General features: G+C 41.3%; 1 protein-coding gene across 1 annotated transcript in view; it reads right to left on the reverse strand.

The window, feature by feature from the left end:
- Gli3 (GLI family zinc finger 3) overlaps nt 1-25,801 on the reverse strand; it is a 269,599-nt gene that overhangs the window by 169,117 nt on the left and 74,681 nt on the right. Inside the window, exon 3 of the mRNA XM_028769905.1 lies at nt 19,363-19,605. Coding sequence (XP_028625738.1) covers nt 19,363-19,605 — 243 coding nt within the window. The remainder of the gene's footprint in view (nt 1-19,362; nt 19,606-25,801) is intronic.

The raw sequence follows: 25,801 nt of genomic DNA on the forward strand, positions 1-25,801 counted from the left end.
TCTCTCTCTCTCTCTCTCTCTCTCTCTCTCTCTCTCTCTCTCTCTCTCAGAAAATCAATTAAAAATCAATCAAAGACTTTAATGTAAGGTCTGAAACTTTGACACTATTAGAGGAAAACATAAGGAAAATACTTGTAGAGGTGGTTTTTTTTTTAATACCATCAGTTCAGGAAATAAAACTGACAAATGAGTATTGCATTTAAAGACCCAGCAAAGCAAACAATTAACTAAGTAAAGAAAGTCTACAGCAGTAATTCTTAATCTGTGGGCCACAACCCCTTTTTGAGGTTAAAAAAATAAAAACCATTTCACAGGGGATCACCTAAGGACATCAGAAATATCAGATATTTACATTATGATTTATGACAGTAGCAAAATTATAGCTATGAAGTAGCAACAAAAAAAATTTTATGGTTAGAAGACACCAAATATGAGTGACTACTAAAAGGTCTCAGCATTAGGAAGATTGAGAATCACTGGTCTACAAGTGGGTTACAGAAAAATCTTTGCCAACCTTATTTTTGACAGGAAAATGATATCCAAAAAGTTTGACAAACCCAACCAATTACCCCCCAATCAATAAATGGAGTGATAAAAAGAACAGAGTGTTCTCAAAAGACGAGGTAGTTCAAATGGGCAATGGATATGTGAACGGATGTTCAATATCCTCAGCCATCTGGGAAATGCAAAGAAGACTACGCTGAGACACCACTGAGAGACTGGAACGGCTCAGTTAACACTTACAGCTCTGCTCTCGCAGAGGACCACAGTTCTGTTCCCATCACCCACCTGGAACACCTGCCCCAAGGGATCTGATCCCCTCTTCTGGACTCCATGGGAACCTTCTCTCATGCACACACAGAGACAGGCATAATGTACATAATTATACAAAATATATCTGTAAAAAAAAACCCACATTGAATTTCCATCTCAACTCAACCAGCATGGGTAACACTAAGAAAACAAGGAACAACTCATGCTGGTGAAGTGAGGGACGAGAAGGGAATCCTTGTAACTGCTTCTGAAAGAAAAACTAATCCAGGCACATCAGCATGGAGAAGCCTTGAAAACCTAAAAGTACAAATGCCAGTTGTCCCGCTCTTAGGAATGTACCCAAGAGTCTAAGTCATATTGCAACAGAAGCAAGTGCAATTACATTTTTATTGTGGCCTATTCAAATAGCCAAGGTATGGAATTAACCTAGATTCCCATCAACAGCCAAAAACATAAAGAAAATATGGCATAAGTACACAATGGAGTTTTAGTCATATAAAGAACAATGAAATTATTTCATCTATAAGAAAATAGATGGTATTGAAGACCGATGTATTAAGTAAAATAAGTCAGATAGAACAAATATTACACCTTTTCTCATAGGAACATACATTGCATGTAACACAATATATGATACAGATGTGTGAAAGAAAAGTAGAGGGGAGCTATGTGGGAAGAGAAAAAATTAGTGGAAAATAAGGGGACTTGGGAGAAGGTACTGGGCATGAGTACATTAAAGTGCACAATATACTCAAAATGCAAATGTTATCACAAAAGTTACCCTTTTATACAATGAATGGATCTTTATAAAATACTGGGGGGAAAATGAACTGCTAAAAAGCAAGGCCACAGCACATGCTCAGGCCTTACTGCATGTAGTCAGTCTCCTTGCTGTGTTTCCAACATACTGGAATGCCCACATACCAACACCTTGTGCTTAGACATCCACAGTTGAGGACTAAATGAACCTCTTTGTAAAATACCAGACATCAATTACTTTATCACAGCAACACAAACCAGAAACCAAGGTTAAGGGCTTGGGTAAGGTCACTCTGCCAGAAGGTAGTCGAGTTGAACCTGGATTCTAAAGTTACTTGACTAAACTTTCACAGCACAAGAGAAGTGCTGTGCATTTTTCCACCATTTTTAGCCTAAGAGGCTGGCTAGACAAACACAATTCATATCCCTCTGAAAAACACGCTAGAATATAAAGAATGGAGGTAGGAATTGTAGTAATGAGAAAATGGGTACTCAGTTTACTACAGATACTTCTAAGGACTATGTGCAATTCAATAATCATAGAAAAAGACTGTAAGATGCTTGTGTATAGGTTTAGAAAGGCCTGCAATAAAATAGCCATGACCACTGTGGTGCAAAATCAGAATTTGAACTTAAGCCTATGCTTATAGCACATTCAATGAAATAAAATCAAGATGAATTTATGGCTCAAGATTCAAAGTAGATAAGGCTAAAACCATACATAAAGAATGTTTGCAGAGAAGCATTTTCCTAGAAGATTCTTTATGGGGCAAAAAGGGCAGCAGTCCAAGTAAAAAACCCTGGCATAAGCAGACGTTCCAATGATACCCACATCCGTCATGTGCCCTGTCTTCCTGAAATATAGCACAGCAACAAAATAACTAGAATTCTCCTGAATAATATTTACATGCCTCTTCTTTAAAATACATGAAGAACTGTTCTGAGAATGCAAGGTTTTATACAGATTTCAGTACCTCTTTCCCCAGGTTCTATAACTGAAACATGCTCACCCTGAGAGCCATGCCACCTTGAACTGCTAGCATGGGTCCCAACATGTTAGAGTGAGATTCAGTTGATGCCCAGGCCATATGAACTCTTGCTGCCCCTTCAGAGTCAACTATCTCATGGTCTAGCACATACAAGATCCTACCTTGTATTCCTAGAGAAAACCCTGCCAGTATACACGAGTAGTCAGAAAGCTTGCTCTAAGAAAGACAAGCCTCCATGTTGTCAGAGTAGAAGGCAATAGGGTAAGCATTCCCATGCGTGATCTCTATGTACATAATGAACAAGGTCCAGAGCTAGCTGTACAAACAGAAGGGCAGAAATAACAGAATGACTGAAAAAAATGTCCCCCTTATGGAAACATTTAGAATTTTGACAAAGGACTATGTAACTGGTATCTAGAAAGAAAAAAAAAAAGCACACTAAAAGGGCCTATTAATGTTCTTTAAAATTAAAACTATGACTACAAAATTAAAATGACTCTTAAAATTAGAAATATGGCTGCAAAAATATTATTAAGAACACTGGAAGTCAAGTAAATTTTTCAGAACACAGAAGGAAAAGCAATAGAAAGGAAAATGTTATTGAAAAGTAAGAGGCACAGAGAAGTAAGCCTCTCCAGCATTCAACTAAGAACCCTAAAAAGAAAGAACAGACAATACAAAGTGAAAATATCATGAAGAGGGATAAAAGACTACATCATCCTACTGAAATAATCCATCAAGTGATGAGACTAGTGAATAAGACAACATAAAATTTAAACTAACTGGGGCTGGAGAGATGACTCAGCAGTTAAGAGCACTAACTGCTCTTCCAAAGGTCCTGAGTTCAATTCCCCGCAACCACATGGTGGCTCACAACCATCTGTAATGGGATCCAATGCCCTCTTCTGTTGTAATTAAAGAGAGCAGCAGTGTACTCACATAGATAAAATAAAAATAAATAAAACAAAAAAGATAAACTAAATAAAAATAAGTCCACGAGCATCCTCTAAAATCACTTTGTAAAGAGATCCCAGTATTTGCACAAAGGCAAAGGAATACAATTCACAAATATATATATATACATGCATACATACATGCATACATACATACATACATACATACATATATACATACATACATACCACCCGTAACGGAAATACAGCAACAACTGATAATCTCTCTGGGAAAGACTTCTAAAGTTGGGATTCTATAAACCATCCAGAAGGAGACTGGCCAAAGTAGATAGACCTGCACATCTTATGTTTTGAGGAAATCACTCAGTATTTTGTAATAAAAGAAAAAACTAAATCTGAGAGTCCTAAAATCCAATAAACAGTAGTTGCACACGAAGAATTTCCCAGAGGGATGTCTGAGACAGATGGTACTGATTGCTCAGCAAGAGCAGGTATGCTCACTTACTGGGTATAAAAATAGCACAAACACAAATAACAGAGGAAAGCTTACAGAAACAGCCAAAAGGGAGGCTGATGGGTATAACAACATGTTTGAAAAGTTAGAAAACACAAAGTCTTTTTATACCTTGACACAAATGTGCATGTGTTTTTGTTTGTTTGTTTGTTTGTTTGTTTGTTTGTTTTGATCACTGTTGGACAACTTATGGTTTCAGAACACTAGGTCCTCAGAAGGTAAATACAACCAGGAGTTTACTGATCCAGCAAAAAGAGCAATTTCTATACACAGAATGTTGTTGTTGCTTTTTTGGTTTTCAATGTTTAAAGTCAATTGCCAAACACATGAGCCGACCTAGTCATGACTGTAAGGCATCACCAAGGCACTAACACCCTTGCCACTGTTTACAGAAGAAACAGAACAGGGGAGAGACCTAACATTCTGAACTAGAAATTTTTTTAAAAAAAAATGATATGACAATTTGGAGAAGCTATAGTTAAAGATATGAAGTCATACAAGCTGTCAGTAAACAAGGGTGGCGAGATGAGAGATAAAGGCTCGTGTGCAGCAAACCTGGCAACCAAGCTCAACCCAGGAAGGGAAGATCAGCTCCACTGTTCGTGTGCTCTTCTGACCCACACACACTGTGACATGCATACACCACGTGTACCACACACTCACATGCACGTGATCACGATTTTAACTTGTCAATGGACAACTTCAGTGCTGAAAAGAGAGGAAGATGGTGATAAAAAAATTAAAGGTGAACTTTCATATTATAGAGTGGTAAACTCTAAGGAATGCTCGAAGTTGACAGGTCAGGAAATAACTGTAAAGAGCTACTGTGGTTGTCTACCTAAAGAACAAAACAGGAATGATATTATCTCCAGGGCTAAGGTAAGAGGTTGTGGGACGGGTCACTACAGCTACCCAGCTCAGGTCTATAACTACTTACAGTTTACTGAAATGAGCACTGGCCATCTGCAAATTATAAGTTAATTGTTTTTGAGATTTTACTTAGTTTTACTTTATGTGTACAACTACCTGCATGTCTGTGCACCACATGTATGTAGTGCCTAGAGTTCAGAAGAGGGCACTGAATTCCTGGGACTGGAGTTACAGAGGTTTGTATGGTACCACATGGGTGCTGGAAATCCAACCTGAGTACTCTAAAGAGCAACCAGTGCTCTTAACCACTGAGCCATCTCTCTAGCCTCTAGTTAAATGGAAATACAGTAAAGTATCAAACTATAAAAAAAAGTTTAGTTTTTTCTCTATTGAGATCTTTCTACAAGAATGATATTTACACAAAGACAGAGAGGAGAGAGAGAGGGAGGGAGGGAGGGAGAGAGAGAGAGAGAGAGAGAGAGAGAGAGAGAGAGAGAGAGAGAGCTTAGTTGCTTCTTCAAATCTGTTTCAGAGGGAAGCCTTCTCTTTCATCTGACACAGACCTCCGATTCTGGAATATTACTTGGGGTCAAAAATACATTACAGTTCATTAAGTGGATTAAAAGCCACAGCCTCCAAGTTTCTTTTCACTCTTGGAACATCAAGAAAGCTATCTGTTCCTACATCAGTGAACAGAGGTGGCACAGTAGGGACAGGTAGGCTCCAGAGAAGTAAGTCAAGATAGGAAGGAGATCCTAAGAGATGTTTTAACATGAGGTGAGGCCCAAACGAAAGCCATCCTTGCACCCTACCCTGATGAAGCTGTCTTACCTCGCCAGCTCCAGCATTACAGACGCCATCTTCCCCCAGTGTAAAAACCTCCCCTGTAGTTCAAAACACGGAAGGTTACCTTGAGTCCTGAGTCCTAAAAAGAAATATCCTTTTGTAGAAAGGTTTAAAATATCAGCCTTTTAAAACACAAGCAGTAGAGCCAGTAAGATGGAATGGTGGATAAAGATACCTACTGCCAAGTCTAAAGTCCTGAGCCCAACCCAAGGAAACACGTGGAGGAAGGACAGAGTTGACTCCAGTGTGCCCTCTAACACACAAATAAATAAATGTAATTAAAACTTCACTTAAAAACATAAATAAGACACAAAATCACACTTGATTTGTTTCAAGGGAAAGAAAAAAAATGCTCTAAGTATCTGGGCTGTTTCTGCTTCTCTGCTGGGCTCTTTGGCAAAAAGAGGCTGGCATCCAAACAAAGCCAGAACTCCAGGATAAGTAAAGATACTCCCTTGGTTTCCAATACAGTTCTCTCACAAGAAAGGACATGGCGTACCCAGAAGACGGCCGTCAGCTCTACTGCCAAGTTCATTAACCTCAAAACTCAGTGGAACAATCCAAGCACGGTACTTCTCAATCTGGATGTGGCCTCACACATAAGCACACCAAGTCACCTCCACTCTAGGGTCAGGAACAGTGAAGCTGGCTTGTACCGACACCACATTTTCACTCTGCAGGACAACTGAGAACAAGGGCCAGTCACCACTTTATCACTCAGCTCTAAGTGATGGAGGCTGGAACTAGAATCTTAAGGCTAAACACAAAACAGCAAAAGAGTGTACGCCTTAGAGCAGCGGTTCTCAACCTATGGATCATGACAACCTTTTGGGGTAGAATGACCCTTTCATGGGGGTTTCCTAAGACCATCTTGCATATGAGGTATTTACATTGCAATTCATAGTAGCAAAGCTATAACTATGAAAATAAAAATAACTTTATAGTTGGGGTCACCAAAAAATGAGGAACTGTATTTAAGGGTGGGAGCATTCTGAAGGTTAAGAACCACTGACTTAGAGTCACACAGGCTTAGTGGTTCAATACACAATGGGCTCTCAAGAAAACCTGCAGATTAATAGCAAAAGCCTGGCTTCAAAAAAGCAAGGCTACACTGTTACCAAAAGAAAAGCATCAGAAAGAAACAATAAACATAGAATATTCTATTAGAGAAGAATTCCAAAAAGGAAATGTGAGGTTCCTAAAGACTTTTTCTCTGGAAATGTGTCTTAGTTAAGTTTCCACTGCTCTAATGAAACACCATGACAAAAAAAAAAAGCCTAACTTTGGGAAGAAATGATTTACTTCATCTTATATTTTCATTTAACAGTCTATCACTGAGGGAAAGCAGATCAGCAACTCAAGGCAGGAACCAGGAGGCAGAAACAGATGCAGAGGCTATGGAAGAAAGTGGCTTACTTGCTCCTCCAGGCTTGCTCAGCCTGCTTTCTTATGGCACCCAAGACCATCAATCCAAGGACTGTACAGTGCCCAATGAGCTGGGCCTTCCCACGTGAATCACTAACAAGAAAAATGCCTTACAGGCTTGCCTATAGCTTGATCTTATGGAGCTTAGGTAGTGATTTTCTTACCTGAGGTTCCCCCCCTTCTCAGATGACGCAATGTCAAGTTGACTAAATAAATAAATAAATAAATAAATAAATAAATAAAAACAGTCAGCAGAGAAAGGGTAGGCAACATGAAGAGGGACCTCTTGACTCCATCTTAGCTGGACAACCCCAAACTCATTAGTCTGACCACTATGTCTCTAGGCTTAATAAGAACACAGTGCTACCCACATGAAACAGTAATTTCAAGTAGCCAAGCCTACAAAAGCCTAGCATTAGTGACCTAAACCTGAATGCCATGCGCCTAATAATCTGTTACCACTATAAGACATCCATAGGTATAGAAAAAAAATACATTCGTAACAGCTTTGATGGGAAAAAACAAGAAATAAAATTACACTATGAGTAATCAGAAGGTAGGAAGAGAAAAAAATTAAAAAAAGAAAATGAAAACTAATCACTTCTGTCCTTATTAGATTTTAGGGGGATGTACTATGTGCCAACCAGGCACCCAAAGGATGTAGAGGTTTGACTAATCAGGTAAGGGACAGAAGGTATTAACAGTCATAAAGAATAGCTACACGCTGTTCATGCCACCATAGGAAGGTCCTGAAGGGTTACTATGGAGCAAGGAACCAGTACACTGAAACACTAGCAAGGATCAAGATGAACTCACGCAAAGTCTGCCCTCAAATGTCGAAAATTCAGGGGAACGTTTCAGATTGCATTCAGAACTCCTCATAAATTAATGATAGTCAGACACGAAAGCTAATAACAGCTGGAACAGATCAAGCAGAAAGAAAGCGGGCCCTGGCATGTGTGCTACGTGAATTTCTTAGAGTCCATAAATTTGATATTTGGAGGGAAGTAGGGAAATGTTAATTAGGAGAAATTTCATACTGGATTTAATTTTGCCATGGAGCCAAAGCACTGTTGTAAAAATCCCCCTTGGAATCAGAAATCACCCTCATCAGACCTGAGCCTTTCATCTCACCAGTTCAAACCTGTCGATATGTGACTTCATTGTTTTCGTGTGTTGTTTCATACTTTTTCTCCCTCAAATATGAAACCAAGAGCTGGGGCCATACTTTTATTTTACTGTATGTAGAGATCAAATAATGGGGGGAGGGAGGCAGAAAAATACCGAAGGCACCCCTCTGCCTTCTCTAAAAGCTTTGTAATCATTGTTCCATAATTTTTAGACTTCTTTAGTTAAAGGTTTCTCCGGGGATCACAGTCACTCTGAAAAGTCTCGACGTTCACTTTTCTTACTTTCCAGACACAGAAGGAGCATTGTTATGACATGTATCTGGATTACACCGACCCAGATCTAGCTCAGTAAGTCTCCTGGAATGCAACTTTAGACAGATGGGGACTAACGGCTCACGGATGCCTTTAATGCAAACATCATCCCTAGCTGCAGGTCCCTGAGCAAGCAGAAGATGCCAGAGGCTTCCTCAGTTGGCGCCACAGATTTTTCCACCCGGTGTCTTTTTCCAATGACTGGTTGGGAGTTGCCATTTCGCCTTCAGCCTATACAAGCTTTGTCATCCACACTGTCTTTTACATCTTTTCTTATTAACCATCCCTCTGGTCTCTTAATCATTTATCTGAGATGCCAAAGTCAAGAAACAATGAAATGTCCTGTCCATATTACTGAGACCACTGGACATTTAGGTGGCTCCCACTCTGCACCCCTCCAAATAAAACCCCCAAGTTTTAGCTAAAATTGGTACACTGTCCCTTACACTTCCTCCCATGCAGATGCAGGGAGAGGTTGCTGCCCTATGAAAAGCCACTGAAAAGGACAGATTGAGCATCACTCAGTGACCTTTGTGTTACTGGTGGCTCTTTGTACAGAAATGATATGAAGAGTGCCAGTTATTGTGCCATTTTTTGATATAGCAATGTTCCTAGTACATAGTTACTACTCTTTAGAACTGGAGTTCAAATAATAAGAGATCTTTGGTCCAAAGAGAGGTCCTGTGTTCCAAGTGCTACTACTGTACCATCAAGAGAAATCAGAGTAAAAGACCACAATTGGAGGAACCAAGTAGAAAAGCCATGCACCCAGGACCTCCCTCCTTCACCTTACACCCCAGGCCTGGAGCTCAGCTTCAAGTGTGTACATGATCTAGCTGACTCTCATTGTCTTCAAGGTAAGATGTGTTTCTATACAAACAAACAAACAAACAAACAAGCTGTGTAGTAAGGTCCTCAGAACAGCAACTGGCCAAGTAAGTATTCCACACAGGCGCCTGCTGTGATTGCTACTGTTTCCCCTAAATGGAGCACAGAGAGAACCCACAGCCTTCCTATAATTAAGTTATATGTAACTTCACTTTCTTTGAGAAAGCATTAATTAACTAGAAATTCCTCATGATCACCCACATCAGACTCACTTGAACACAAAGGTAAAAATGACCAAAATTAGAGATGAAGAGATGAGTCAGCTGCAAAGAACCCATATTCCTCCTGCAGAGGACTTGAGTTTGGTGCTCCATGCCATGCCCTGTAACTGCAGTCCAGGAAATCTGATTACTTCTCTGGATTCCACAGCTACCACATTTGCATGTGTGAACACACACACACACATAAAAACATAAATTAAAATATTTGTGTGGTGGGGGGGGGGGGGTGGGGAATGACCAGAGCCAGTCACCCAAACATGAGGATGGGGCCAAATAACAAAAAGAGCCACTAACTTCCCCATCCTAGTGTTGCACCCAAACAACACCCCCAAAATACCTGTACCTCAAATCTACAATATAGCCACTGTCTCTATACTAGGGCCTGAAGAAAGATAAAGCTTCTGAGTCTCCCCTTAGTCAGTCTGACACACTGCCCATCAGACCTGGCCCTTGCATAGGTTTGGATTGTCCTTAGAAACTGTCAGTTATTGACCATAAGTGAAGAACCTCAGATTATAAGTAAAACTGGGTTCAAATCTCAGTTTAGCCTTTTTTCAATCTATAAAACAGGCAACTTTTTAAACTCACTTCATCTATCAAAGGAGAAGTCTTGACAACATCTCATGAAATTACGTAAATCTAGAAGTTCAAGGGTAGAGGCTATATTATAAAATGTTTTTCAGGGAAGGAGCTCCACATCTGGGCCACAGTGTCTGAGGAGGGAGCCTCCTAGATGGGTGGCTACATCAGCCTGTCTATGCATGCACTCTTCTACATTCCACCCCCCACCCCCGGCAGAGTGACAGATCTAAAAGAAAACTCAAATCAACTGAACCTCCCACTTGTCTCCCCAATCCACCCCACTCCACGGCCAGGACCACATTTTCCCATTCTCAGCCTACCAGTCTAACTTTTTGGCTTCTGGTTCCTAAGAAAGGTGACCCCCACCCCCCAGCACACAGACACATACTCGCAGCAGCAGCAACAATAACAGCAACAACAACAGCAGCAGCAGCAGCAACAACAACAACATAAACAATAATAGCAACAGCAACAACAAAAACAACAGCAGCAACAGGAGTATCAGCAGCAACAGCAGCAACAGCAGCAACTGCAACAGCACATCTCCAGTTGCACCATCCACAGGGGATCATCTGTTGTTCCTTCTTGAGGTCTCTGGCTAGGTATTTGGTATGTGTTTCCTCTCAGCAGCTTTGAGCGCAAGGACATGATTTGGCAAACTCTGGCTATCCAGGACAGTGTCTCAGTCACAGCAGACTCTCAAAAAAAATTAGTTTTTGAAAAGAATAATACCAGGTTCTGTGTGCTTGCACAGGCCATATCAGTGTAGTCAACAAGGGGGACTGGGTCCTAGAAAGTTATCCTCGAAAGGTGCTTCCATCTGCTCACTATGTCTCTAGGTCATCAATTTACAGCAATGTAATAGATATATAATACTTTCAAAATATCAGTGACAAAGGGGGTCAATATAAAAATTTATCCCCTAGATGTCTTTTGTGTGTTGGGGTAGGGGGTGCATATTAGAGAAATAAGCTGTATACAGGGTTGAAATGGTCAATCCACATAGTCCAGAAGGTCTCCTGGAGGAAGTAAGATTACAACAGTCTCATGGCAAAGATGTTAGAAGAGCAGCCTGGAGAGAAAGCAGAATTTGCAAAGGCCTAGAGACCAAAGGGAGTTCAGAAACACGGGGGCCTGGAAAGAAGTCTTTGTGGCTGAGGGAATTTTAGTAGTGGGGAGGGAAAAAAGAGAATCAGAGCTAGAAGGGATCACAGTCCTTCTGGTAGGAAATAAGGCCACAGGAAAACCACCATATTATGCAATTCCCTTCTAGGCTCTGAGAACTGGAGGATGGGAGTGGGGTGGGGGATGGGGGAGAGCATTCCTTACAAAGGGGAGAAAGAGAAACAAGGAGAGGAGCTTGAAATCCTGCCCAATTTGAGAGTAGAATTAGCCCAAGAAGGCAAGTCAAAAGAAGAGGGGCTGTTTGTTTCTCAGCACCCCTATGTACACTTCTCTGCTTCTCTTTATATTTCCTAGGAAACAGGCTCCTCCTTCAATTCCACCCTCTAGTCTGAGTACAATCAGCATGTAGATTTGGGTCCCCCCAGTGGACAAGGCCTCCCTAGAGTGGGCTCCCACTGACCAGTACAATGTCTGCTGATTAGAACCAAGACCCCCACAGGGAGGCCAGTGTCTCCTCCTCCAGGGTTCCAGCATCTCCCATCAGATTATTTTTGGTGAGGAGGATTGAAAGCTCATTCCACTAATGTGAGGCTTTGTTCTCCTTTTCTCTGGCATTTTGGCTACAGGATCCCCAGCTTCATCTCCCTGTTAGTGCTGGCGCCATCTCCAGCTGGACAAAAGTCCTCCCTACAGCTTTTCTGGCTTGACTGTCCTATGCTGATTCAGAAGCTTCCCAATAAAACCAACCCAATGGGTTGAGTATTCTCATTGTGAAAATGAGATTTTGAAAGTAAAAAAACTGTCTTTACGCAGAACGAATATTTAGTTCTTTAGAAAAGCAGGCACATGATTTCCCATCTTTGGAACTTGTAATTTGGGTTCAAGATACAGTGATTTGGGGGGTCACCTAGTACATACAAGAGCAACAGTTGGAGAATAAGGGAAAATGTCATTATGTTGTTTTCATATGAAAATATAAAATGCTGTCAAAAGTGGGGGAGAGCAGCCAGCCAGGCAAGTCCTAGAAGTTAAACTGTGATTGGGGGACTAGGCAAATCCTCAAAGTGGGCAAATGCAAGTCTCTGAGGCAGAGAAACTCCCCGTTTGCAATATCAGAGTTACCCAGAGCTTTGTTAATTCACAAAAGCCGTGCACCAAGTCTTTGGGATCATCCTGGATTTGATGCTGAGCACACAGCTCCTCAAGACACTGGTGTATCAACATTCTCTATCCTTGTCTCTCCCATGGGGAATCCACCCTCTGCCCACAAAGATTTCCCCCTGGAACTCAGGCATTCTGTGGCCTCCTGGCCAATGAGAATTTCCCTTGACCTAGGTTTGTCTTTGCTCCCTAATTTTGCCTTCGTATTACATGACTTTTACCTCCTTCAGAAAGACTTCTGGGCTGAGGATTGATACCAGGGCACCAGGGCTCCAAAAAAAACCAAACTGGTTACTCTGTATTAGTCCAAACTAGGAAAAGGCAGAAGAGAGAAAATGGAGCCCTTTCATGGAGAAGTGTGAGGACACAGCACAGATTTATAGATGCAAGATCAAGAAAGCCAAAGCAGGATGGGAGACACGGCTTTCAAGAGACATCAAAGGTAACATTCTTTAATTATACAAGAAAAAGGAGGAGGGCCAAGGATAATGTTGCCTCCATTAGAAGCAGCAAAGGAAGCTGTTAGAAGCTGGAAAAGGGCAGGAGTCACAGCAGTTTTCATGCTTCACTCGAAGGTCAGAAAGAAGGGAGCAAACACAAGGACTGGAGGGAAAGGACCCTAGGACAGTGCCATTTGGGTTGGTGCCAAATTAAGAAGGGTGTAAAAATCATGTGACAATTTTAGAAAAATGGTATTCTTCCTCTTGAGCTGAGCTGTGATGGGAGGTCTCATTAGCATGGGCTTCACACATACTGGACAAGGATCACTAGGGACATTATTACCAAAATCGTGAACTACTGTGGTTATTGAAGAAAAGGGCAAGCAGCACTACGCTTCCCTCAGCTTCAGAAAAAAATACCCAGCAGTCCCATCTTGCATGAGTGTCACGTCAACTAAGACAGGCGGCTCTCCTGTGCTAGTTGCACAGTATTAAAAAAGCTTTCATATTCCGTCTGTGTCTAACCTGTCAACTTATTCCAAAGGACTACAATTCATCTTTCATGGGAATCCCAGCAAGTTTATAGCTCTTAGAGGGAGCTGTATGGTACATAATGACTAACCCTAAGATAACAATAGAAGTAACTACATCTCTCCTAATTTCCACACAGTAACCTCTGTTGGGTAGACTGTAGGCCTTTGATCTCTAACACAGCCAAGGTCAATTTAACAGTTCCTAACCATACTCTCTGCTATGGTAGAATAGAGGTCTTCTCCCCAAACTTCCCAGGGAAACCTGGTGAATATAAAAGCCAAATACAGCCTGATCAGATTATTCCAAAAGAGAGGTGGCTTCAGTACAATGATAACCAAAGGGATAGCAATAACAATGTGTTTAAACATAAGACTCTCATGGCTCTTCAGTGTCCAGGCTAGGAAAGCATCTTGGCACACGGTACTTGATGGAATTATATCTAACTGGTCTAGGTGAATAAACCACATGAGTAGAACCAGAAGGTATTGAGCATCAGAGCCACGGTCCAAAGGGAGCCAATTCTTGTTGATATGAAGGGATGTTACCTGGAGGTATGGGAGGGTTTGGCCATCTTGACACAGGCTAAGTGATTTTCAAGAAAACATGGTTTCCTTTTCTTTCTTTTTCTCATCCATGCAGCTTTCTAGTAAGTGTCTTCTCAGATTCTACAGCTAGAGCCAATCAGCCTTTTTTCCAAATGCTACAGTTATTTTCTTAGTTACTTGGTCCTCCTCTCATTCACCATCTCTCAACCTTCCTTAGGAAATGTGCAAAGCCAGAATGCTAGACTTATCCCAACTTACATAATGTTTTAGTCACCTTGTAAGGTAGCTATGAATGTAGCTGTAAGACTCTATAGCAATGGCTCTTTGTTTCTATCTTGGGTCCCTGCAACCAAGCACCAATGTTAAGTTGAACTTTTGAAAAAAGACAAGAAAAGCAGTGAACTCAGAAATAACAGATATGCAAGGTTTGGAGACTCTTTCTGCCAGCATCACTCCCATCCCTCCCCACACAGCTAGGAAGCAAGATAGTCAGCATAGACCACCCCCCCCCACATCCCCCCTAGAACAACCCAGCATCAGTCCCTCTACTTAAATAATCTAACATTCAGTAGGGAAAGAAAACATCCTGCTTGGCTCATCAGCAGTTCTCCAAAGAGGAAAAGACAATCCAGATGAAGTTTAAACTATGTGCTCAGGGAACTGTCACTACCTTTGCAGTTCGGTCAACACCAAACTGTTCACTCGTGCCTTGTAGGCATTTTTATCTCTACAGTCTCAAGATGACAACTGCAAAGTAGAAGGAATGTGAGCAGGTGCACCTATTAAATATGTAAAATTCGGATCCTCTCCCCCTCAGTCACAAGATGTATTTCCAAGGCTGTGGAAAGTCAGCTAACACAAAGATGGACAGGTAAGGGGGAAAAAACAACAACAACACTTTGCATGTGCTCTTTTAATTCTTTTTTTAAACACACAAGACTACAAGTGGGCTCAGCACAATAGCTTTCTACAGAAAATAAATGCAAGCCAATTAAAAATTCCATTTCTTTTCTTTAAGCTAATTCCTCAGGTTTTGCTAATTAGCAACTAATAGTTCTGTCATCCGAGCTGGATAACATAAGGGAGAATACCAGTGGTCTGTTTTCAATCAAAGCATTTGCATGCAAGAATGCATCATATTTTCCATGAAGAATTACTACTTGGGAGTGGGGGAGGTGCAGAAAAAAAAGCAGTCAGTGCACAACTATAAAACTATGAAGGAGACTTGAACTTCTGAAAGAGAAGAAATTTTTCTGCTATGACATGCTCAGTGACTCCAACCAACTTCACTCACAGAACCCTACAGGGACGGTTACAAAACTACAGCCTTCGAAGTGAGAGGGAAGACAGTGAAACATATGTTTTCTGTAAAAGGGCCGAGAATAAAAGTTAAGTGTCAGTCAGGGTAGAAGGAATGCTTGAACTATTATGTCACCTGCCTTTCCAGGTTTATAAAACAATAAATGTACAGCACCGAATGAAAGCAGCGGGTGAGAGGGGTTTGAAATATCTGGCTACAGATGGAGCAGGAGGAGAGAATCTTTGCTCAGGAATCTTTGGGCAAGAGATGGAGTCTCTAAGCCTGACTCTAGTATAAGAAGATAGGATCCCTAAATGTAGCCCCCCCCAAGGTATCCCAAATTATAACATGTGAGTAATGCTGTGGCCAAGAGGCTGTCAGCACCACATCATGTCTGAGCCATGCAACTTGCGTACTTATTCTCTTGCCCTGATATACAGCCCATGTACAGCTACCCTTCATGAGAGAACACCCCACCCCACCGTGTGGATTTCATTCCAAACACATGTTGAGAATGTTTGAAGTGCCCGCTATCCCTGGGCTTTCTTTCTTTTCTTTTCATATTTTTAAAGTCAAACCCACAAACCCTAAAATACTTTGAATTCTGTCTAACTACAGTTTGTGAAGATGCAGTACTGCATACCCATTATAATAAAATCTTATGCAATAAAAATTTTACATATGTCCTTCAGAAGGGAAAAAGATGTTTTTGAGGTTTTTTTTTCCCTTCCCTTTTCTGGTCTTACAGGAAACCTACCCACACTTTAGAAATACAAAATTAGTATATATAGAAGCACAAATTAGGCATTTTGAAAATTCTACATTTTCCAACCACAGAGAATCGAAGGAATTACTGACTGTTCATAGCCAGCCACATTGGATTCATGGAGAGTTTTCTATCCAACTGTCTCAAAGAGCTGGCAAACACAGGAAAGAAGCCTGAATACCCTACAGAGAGGTTACTGAACATCGAGTTATAAAGGTCTGCCATACACTCAAGCTTGGCCAGCACTTCGGGAGACAGCTTTATCCACAAGAAACAGAAATGGGATAAAATTTTATGCCTCTTTCAAATACATTTTTTAAATTCTTAGGACATTTATTACCTTTAGCTCACATTAGTCATTAGCACTGCCTGGATAATTAAGTCCATGTGAGGTATGCAGATTTGATCATAAACATGTTAAACAAAAACCCGCTTGGTATAACTAGGAGATTAAATAACCAAACAGGGTTCTAGAAAAATAAAGTCATACCCTATCTGATATAAGCTTGGTTTAGAATCTTTTTAATTATTTTGTATCAACAAATAATACTGTACATTTTTACTATATTTTTACTTGCTACATGTAGAATGTTATAACCTCTAGAGCAAACCTAAAAACTTTTCAATGTCTTTTCTTACAAAGCAGAGAAAAGCCAGAATAAACTAGGGTTGCATGGGAAAGCCTGCCTTTAGAGAAGTTACGGGCGTGGTTCTTGCTCCCCCCTCCTCCTTTGCTCCTGCCTAGAGCTCACTCATTTTCTAATCTGTGTCTATAGACAGAGGTGTCTGGGTCTGTCAGAAAAACCAAACAAATGCACTGTCTCAGAAATGGCATGGCTTCAGGAGCGATGTGATGATGGTGGCGGAGGAAGAGAAGAAATAAAGGGAAGCACAGGCAGAAGAAGAGCAGACTGGCTTCATCATCTGAGGCACTAAGCATGCCCCAGGGTTCACTTAGACTTCATGTCATTGCTTCAACTGCAGAAGAACCCCTAGGCACGGAAAGTCACGTCACTACACATAGCTGAGAGCAAGCAAATGATTCTTGGGAGTCAACACAATGGGTCAAGGTCATAGGGCTAGCAAATGAAGCACTGCAATCAGAACCCAAATCTGTTCAGTTTTCTAGACTTTCTGCACATAGCTATCTACATAATGTACCCAAGTTAGAGAAAACATTTGGGGGTGTCCAACATTGACTTGTCAAGGGGTCACAAATCAAGATCACAGACTGGAAGTTTACTTCAACATTCACTTGTATAGTCCAATAGGAAAATAACAAAAATAATAAATGTACAAGTACTATATCGTCAAACTAAAAGAGCAACGAATGAGTCTAAACCATAATACACGATCTCCAGGCAGTGTTAGTTAACATTAATTTGGTGAGTCAGAAAATGGGTCACACAGACCACTGGGTGAGGACAGGAGTCCCAGTGAAGGGAAAGCTAGTCCCTCAAAGGATGGAGAGATGCCTGGGTGGGAAAGCATTAAAACAAAGGAAGCAAGAACAAGCTGCAAACTGGACAGAAAGTTAACGGTTCCACTACCATTGGCCAATAGAAAGACGTGCTCATCAGCTGTCTGGACTAATTAAATACCTCACTAATTAGTGGGCATTTAGAAAAAAACAAAACATCCCTGTGATGGGAAAAGCTTGTGTTCACACAAAAATACAAAACACTTCGAGGAGCTCATGAGCAGGTTTGAACAACACAGTGAGTGTGCCTAGCATGAGGATACAGAAATTCAGGTGGGGACTGTACAGGAATCCCTACTATTTCTGCATGAATGATATTCAAAAGAGATCACAAATAAAAACACAACTAGAGACTTCAAAATGTGACCAGAGGAAAAGCATACTATCAACACTATTTTAAATCTTCATCCCTAAAAGTCAAGAAAAAACAAAATGAAGTAAGCCGGAAAGGAAGAAGGAAAAATAGTTGTCCAAACCCCTCTCTCTTTGTTTCTGCTTCAACAGACACCTTTTCAATAATGAGACCAATGGGCATTTTATTTTTAAGAAAACCATTAACTTTTTAAAAGCTGACCATCCCTCCCCTCCAAAAAAAATCCAAACAACCATATACTCATGCTTCTGACAAAAAAGTCCTTTCTACTTAAAAATTATTGCATTGCCCATATTTTCCAACAATATATTCTGGTGGGAGAAGCAGTTGCTGGGACTTAAGGTTGCTGCAAGACGCTTTGATCTGATGAGTGAGCCTTCCCCTTGCTTCCAGCCAACTAATGAAGGGATGAAATTAGCTTTTATCCTGGGCACTTTCTTGAGCAAAATAACATGCTCTAATCAGCTGTCCTCACTAATCAGTCATCTGGTTAATGACCTTTTGCCTTAAAACACTAAAATTTCTGAATGATGTGGGAAAAGGGAAACTCAAACCAGTCTCCCTCTCTGGAGCTCAATGGATCATCTGGAACTGGAGGCAGGAAGGTTAAATGGCAAGCCTATATCCTGGCAAGGTGATAAATCTGTAATCAGGAACTTCCAGCTTTGCCACCTCAACATGACTTTCATTACTCCAGAGCCAAATTATATTCTTAAACCAGAAACAGCCCTGAGGTAACTCAGCCCTCGTGCATTTACCTTATAGGCTGCCTTTGAAAAGAACTGCCGTATACTTACATTCTTAGAGGCCTGTTTAATTTCTTTAATTCAATTAGAACTAAAAAGGCAACTTCCAGTGTCTCTGGCAGGCTCATAAGGAGAGTTGGGCTCACAGTAAAGACTTCCATAGTAGCAAATTTAGCAATGAATCCTCAAAATTAGTTTGTTTCAACAAATCATTAAACATGAGAATACTCAAAACTATTACACCAAAAAATTATTAAAAATGAGACTGATATCAAAGACTTTAATGCAGCCCCCTTTAATAGTTTCCAATCCTCAACTCATTTTTCTCAAACAGTAATCCTTGTACAGATAAAGCACATGGGGTTCAAGCTCCAGTAAATATGTGGATTCATAACAAAAATCATCTCCCTGAACCCCCATACCCTGAAAAACCTAAAGCTGCTTAGAATACAAGACACTGTCACTCTTTAAGAGGAATGGATGAGAATCAAAAGTAGGAAAAAACCCACAAAATTAAACTTACTTTTTATAAATGTAAAGTGAAAAATTCATAGATGATGTTCATGTGCAAGTGTGTGCGTGAGCGCGCACGCACACACACACACACACACACACCCCTCTCATCCCATGTCTCTCAGAAAAAGTGCTAATTGGCAGGAAGTACTTACGGTAGTGAGGCTCCATGTAACCATTCCGGGGATCCATGGCAAACACAGTCCCACGATAAGGGAGAGAGGGCTCTGCCAGATGTGGGAGAGATCCATGGATCTCTTTCTTGATCAATGAGGCCCTCTCATCACTAGATGTTGAGGGCTCCTCACTGATTTTGCTGAGACCCTGCACACTCTGAGGCTGCATAGTGATTGCGTTTCTTCTCTCTCGGTGATAGATCTGTCCAGGACTTTCATCCTCTATAGAAAGAAGGAAAATGAAAGACTTTAGAATCTTCTTTAAGGAGCAATAAAAAAAGTCATCAATATAGTTCTCCCTATCTCTCTGTTGGAAAGAAGCCTCTTTTGTCCTTCATGACTACTCTGTAAATTACATGCCTTTGGTGGGATACTTGCAAAACAAAGTTGTCTATGAATGGTAGCTAACATTACACATGGAAGGATAAAGCAGGAGTCAGCCTGAGGTACAAAGTAGTATGGGCCAGGCAATGCACTGGAGAGTCTCTGCAAAATACAGCAATATTTTGCATGCCCCACCCGAGGCTGAAAGCTTTGCCAACCTTAGACCATGTGGATACCTAGTTTCTGTCTACCTGTCTAAGGAAACAAGATTTTCTGGGTCCTGAGAAGTCCAGCTGCCCAGTGGAGCTCTGGGTGGCTCTAGACGGTGCTGGGTCTTTGTTTCTCAGAAGATGACATATTGGAAAGCCAGCCAAGGAATGTTACTGGTTTTAGGGTTTTGTTCTGATTCAAATTTGTAACTCACCAAGAGATTTAACAAGGCCAGAAATGAAACTGAGAATCCCCTAGTGACCAGGGCCAAGGGTGTCGATCAAGAATAGTATAGCACCTCCTAAAATATGCGTCATGTATCTACCCTTACACCAAAACGGGAAACCAAGAGGGAAGCTGGTTGAGACTGAAGGTCCAGGTGTAACTTGGCTGTGCAGGTAAGGAAGAAAGGTCTGGGGATGTTGCTCCCTGTCATGCTCAGATGTGACTCAAACACCTAAGAAACAGAAGGATGAAATCCCACACAGTTTCTTTCCAAATCCCTAAAACTTGAGTTCACTTTAATCTATAAGAACTTCCATCTCCACACCACTGGTCTCCGTGAATGGGACTGGATGACTTTTGCTAGAACTCAGGCATGGTCTTCAACCAAACTGGCTATCTGAACTCACAGCAGGTGGATTCATCCGCCTGTTACAATCACATACAGTCAGCTATGCCTGTTACAATCACATACAGTCAGCTATGCACCCCAAACAAACTGCATCTAACCAGCGCTTGTTGCTCCAGCAGAAAAAGCTCACTGAAACAAAGCTGTGCCGGTCCTGCCTAAATATCTAACTCAAGAACTTTCATATTCTTTATCCTTAAAAAATAACTATGTGGGTATAATCACTGTTGAACATCTCAGACAGACTGAACACATCTCAGTATGTAAACTTCTCTTCAAAGTAATCCATAAGAAGATGTAATTACCTACATGTTACCAAACCAGGATTATTGCTAACTTCTAACACTCCCATAGCTCTTGGTTTGCTTTGGAGGAAAGCAGACCCATGCACGCTATATATTATTAGAAACAGAGATTACAACTACAATTTTACCTAATGTCAATACCAACTTTAGAGCTCGAAAATAAATGCTTAATTATTTTACCCCAAATGCCTTGTAAAACATGATGAGGTATCCTGGAGTCTCTACAATAAATCTGCTGACCACCACAAAGCAACTGTGAAATATTATTTTTGTATTGTTTTGTGCAGATTTTCACCTGATAGCTCATAATTAAAGGGTAAATCACAAGTTTAATCTATCAAGTAAAAACTAAAACCCACAAAAACTTGAAATAATCCCAAATTTTCACATTGATCTTTGGAAAAGTAATTCAAATTATTCCTGCTGGTAATTTTAAGACAAACTACCAAAAATAAACAAATAAGAGCCTTCATTTTTCTTCTCCCTGTTCATAAACACAGGCATGGGTCTGCCCCAGAACCTCATTAGCAGTGTGGTTGCAGGCTACAGAAAGGACTTCAGACTTTAAAAAAAAAAAAAAAAAAAAAAAACAGATGGGCGTCAGAAACACTGAAACTAGCAGTTTTATTAAAAAATAAAATAAAAATAAAAAATAAAATAAAAAAGCCCTACAGTCTTCAAATGCCAAGTCATAGTTTCCACTCATTTGTGCTCTGCAAATCCTTTATTTAAAATTTCAGACTGAAGTTAATTTAGAGTGGTGAGGGGTACATTCTATAGAACAGAAAATCCTTCCAGAGGGGCTGTGACACCTGATTAGCATTCTCTGGGGAAAATGAGTAAGCAAGTCTTACTAATCTATTCCAGATTTAAAATGGGGTTCCATGGCTTCATCCTCCCAGAGGAAATAATTTTTTTTACCTGAAAATTGCATCCCTACAATCAAACTCTGGTTCTGTGATGGTGTGTCCTCCAACAGTGAGTGAACACAACTTCACTAACAACTGGATAGTTAGTATGGTCTTAGCCCTGTCAGGTTCCTTCACTCTTCAGGGAGAAAGTAGGAAGGCAGGAAAACTTGGGGTAGCTTCTTAACATAGTGGTCGTGAGTTTGCTAATGAGAATTATCCCAACATGTGTGAAAGACCATACAAGCTCAAATAGTTAATACAGGAAGAAAAAAATGAAGGCATTTCTAACTTCATAAAGTTAAATGCAGGCAAGAATGTTTTTAATACAGAAACTTTCATCAGGAAACCTTAATTTTTATTACACAGTTGGCACTGTGACCTTTTTACTCAACAACCCTCTGCCCCCAAATGCCAGAAGACACACACTTCATGCATTTACCTCCCTGTGTAGAGTTGCTTTTGATGGGCATTCAGATGTAAACTAGACAATGCACACGCTCCCAAATACAAACAGCTGAGACTCAGAGTTCTGTGTACACAAGGAAAGCGCAACTCCAGAGCATTATTCCTGCCTACTCTTATAAATTTAGCAACCACTCCTGCATGCCAAAAGACGAAAGCTGTCTCATCTCGTTCAGCTGAGGCGAGCTGTTCAATAAAGTTTGAGAGTCAGTGCAGACAGGCTACACTAGGCCAAATTATTGACAGAAACATACTGTCCACCATGGCAACAAGCAGAAGTCAGAAGCAAGAACGAAAGCAAACAGCCCAGGGCTCCAAGAGCATCTGCCAATGGGTTTTAACAGCCAAACACAGGCAACTGTTTGAGCTTCCCTGCTGAAAAGCTGTAAGCTTGGGGGTCAAGCTGAAACATGCAATTTTCTCAGAAGTGTAAGGGAACAATTATTCCAAATGCTGTCACCACAATCCCACTGGTACCCCCTTCTTTCTGTCATCTGTGTTTAGGTAGACCTGGACGAATCCACATCCAAAGACAGAGCTCCCTGAAGCACCCTGCCTTAGAGACTGCCCCAGATTTTCCAAACTCCTGCAAAATCAACCAACAGGGAGTCAGAACAGAGACTCAGAAAGCAAACACAGCCCGGCTGCAAACACTGTGTCAGGGCAGGTATCGTGAAGGACCCTAGCTCTATGAAAGAAGACTCAGACACACTCCTGCACACTTGATCACAAACTCCTGAAACAAGGGAGACAGGGTCCTTTTCACCTAGTATGTAAGACTTGTTTCACACAAAGGTCTCCATGCAAAAACAAAACTCCACTAGGCATCATTAAGAAGGACACCTCCATTCACTGCAAAATTGGCTGCTTGGGAGCTCAAAGAACACCTGCTAGCTCTTCTCTCCATTAACACCCATTTTGCCCTGTTGTTGAAAACCCATTTTAATGCCATTACTCTTCCCTTGCCCCCTAGCTATAAAAGCTGCACGGGTTGGGGTGGGGTGGGGTGGAGGGTGGGGGTGTAAAGTAAGCAAACAGATGATACTTACAACTCAGTCCCTGGACTCTGGCTATCTACTTTTTATAAACTTAGCTTCTCGAGCTGTGCCAGCCCTCTAGGAACAGTCTCAGTATCTCTTGGCCTTTCTTGCCTCTCTCTCTCTCCCTCTTGCAGGCAGCAAGGCTCCCATTAGAGGAATTAAAAGTGGTTGGAGCCATGCTAAATTTAACAAGCTCATTAGTATTCTTTGCAAGTGCTTGGAAGTGAACTCTCCCTATTCAAGCCTCCCTCTCCAGCAGAAGGGTCAGGCGGGTAATCATTAAATCAAACTAATGTCACCCTATCACAATCGGCCCCAGAGAAGGAGGGTTTATTATTTCAGTTTATGCTAAATAAACGGTTTTACAAATGGTCCCCAAGCAAGGTCAACAGCAGCTTCAATTACAAGACAAACTTAACAAGAGTTGCTATAAACCAAGTACTCCATATTGACTTAGGGACAGACTGAACTCCACATATTGCCACTGGCAGGATTGTACAGGAATGCACATTACAAAATAAAGGAAGGGGTGAGCTTTTTTTTTTTCTTTGCCAGAATTTGCGACTGCACAGCGACTCCTCATTCACCTCTCTCCAACCAGCTAGCCGCTCAGCTCAATTCACCCCACACAAAGGCTGGAGCCCAGACCTCAATGGACCGAGTGAAACATGTTCAAAACTAGGCTCTCTATTGTGACTGAATTTCTTAACATCTTTTCAAAAAGCGGAGAATGCCTTGAGGCTAAAGGAAGAAACAGGCTAATGGTGAATTGGGAATTCTGAGCAAATTTCAGAGCCCTTTCCTCCTAGCTTTTGAGGTTGAAAGCAAGCTCTTTCCTTTCAAGTTTCAAAGTCCTTTTTCCTCCCGCAGTGTCACAGAAGGATTTGAAAAGAAGGTAATTGTGCTCGCAGTCTCCCTGATCAGAGCTTACGTCCTATTTCTGGTATTTCGGAATACTTCTTGCAATAATAGTGCATATAGCTCAATCCCTTAACCGGCCTGCACTCCGCAATTGCTCATTAAATGAACAATTGCGGGTATAAAATGCCTTTTATGTTCAAGGTCTGGATATAAGATAAGCATTCTAGGATTCTAAATTTGGTTTACTAAGGAAACTCTCTATCATTAAATTATAAAACTGAACTCAGAATATCAGGCTTTCCCAGAAAAAGTAGCACTCAGGTTGCAGTAAGCCAAAAAGATGGGCGGATGGGGGTGGAGAGAAGGCACCAGAATGTTAGGGGCAGGAAGGAGAAGACTGAATACTCAGATTTCTGGCCAAATGAGATTTTAACCAGGAAAGAACACCGCCGTGTTCAAGGTCTGAGTCTGTGGTACCCCACACCTTTGATGCTGAATGATGGACTTATCTTTGAATGAGTTAAAACACAAGCTGCAGCTCAATAATACGGATGTGAGTAACGGTGATCCCCTGGCCAGCAAGCACCTCTTCCTCTTCAAGGAAATAAATAACCCTTCAGTGCCATCATTCATGTCATCTCATGTGATCACTCCTGACTCTCTAGCCCATATGGTACAGGAAGAGAAGGTATGGGGCCCAGTGTCCAGATGGAAGCCCTAGGTCCCAGGCAGTGATACATTCTAGTTACTCCTCACGGAACCCACTCAGCCCTGTTAACAAGGGAGCTACTCTTAGGTAAGATTTGGGGATGATAGTTGGATTATTCCAACCCCACAACTATTACTGTGATATTTATAGAAAAGGAAGAGATTTGCATGTAGAGGAATTCACAAAACTCACTCTCCCATTAATATTTTGTCACTGTCAGATCATTCCTTGAAAACACTGAGAAGGAGCCAAGAGAGAAATTTATGTTCAGACACCGGGGTTGTGGGCCATACCTGTGCAAGCACCGTCCTCTCCAGAGCAGAGGGCACGCTTAAGCCTCCAGGCTGCATGGCCCCTGTTCCTGGGCAGGCAGGTGCAGCCAGTAGCTTCTGTCACTACAGGCACTGGGGACCCACCCTCCTGTCCTGTCCTTTACTCTTTCCTCCCAGGCAACCGCCTGCCTGTATTTGAAAGGAGCATTATTTCATTTTTTTCCTGACTATGAATTTATTGCATCTTATCAGCTTTTCTTTCTTTCATTATTTACTTCTTGATGTTCACTGAATAAAAACCAATGGATCCCAAGTCCTGTCTCCTCTTTTTCAGAGTCCCCCAAAGTACCTGGACTAAAGAAATAACAGAAATAAAAAAAGAAGAAACTGGGTACACTGATAAGTAGAACAGGCTTACACTAGGCAAAGAGAGTATAGCTCCTGTAGTTTTAATACCAGAATATTCCCTCTCGCCCTGCGGTCTGTAGCCATGCCCAGCCAGGGGCTCAAGAATGCCTAGAGCAGTGCTTCCAAAGAGAACAACAATACCTTCTCTAAGAACATTGCCAATACCCTTGAGGTCAGACATTGCCCTTGTGCTGCTACACATACATCTCCCATTGACAATGACGGATGACAGAGGGAGGGACCCAGATGGATCAAGGGGGAGCACTTGCTTTGTCTGCAACCTTT

Source organism: Grammomys surdaster, unplaced genomic scaffold (genome assembly GCF_004785775.1).
Source record: "Grammomys surdaster isolate TR1022 unplaced genomic scaffold, NIH_TR_1.0 194, whole genome shotgun sequence".
NCBI lineage: Eukaryota > Metazoa > Chordata > Mammalia > Rodentia > Muridae > Grammomys > Grammomys surdaster.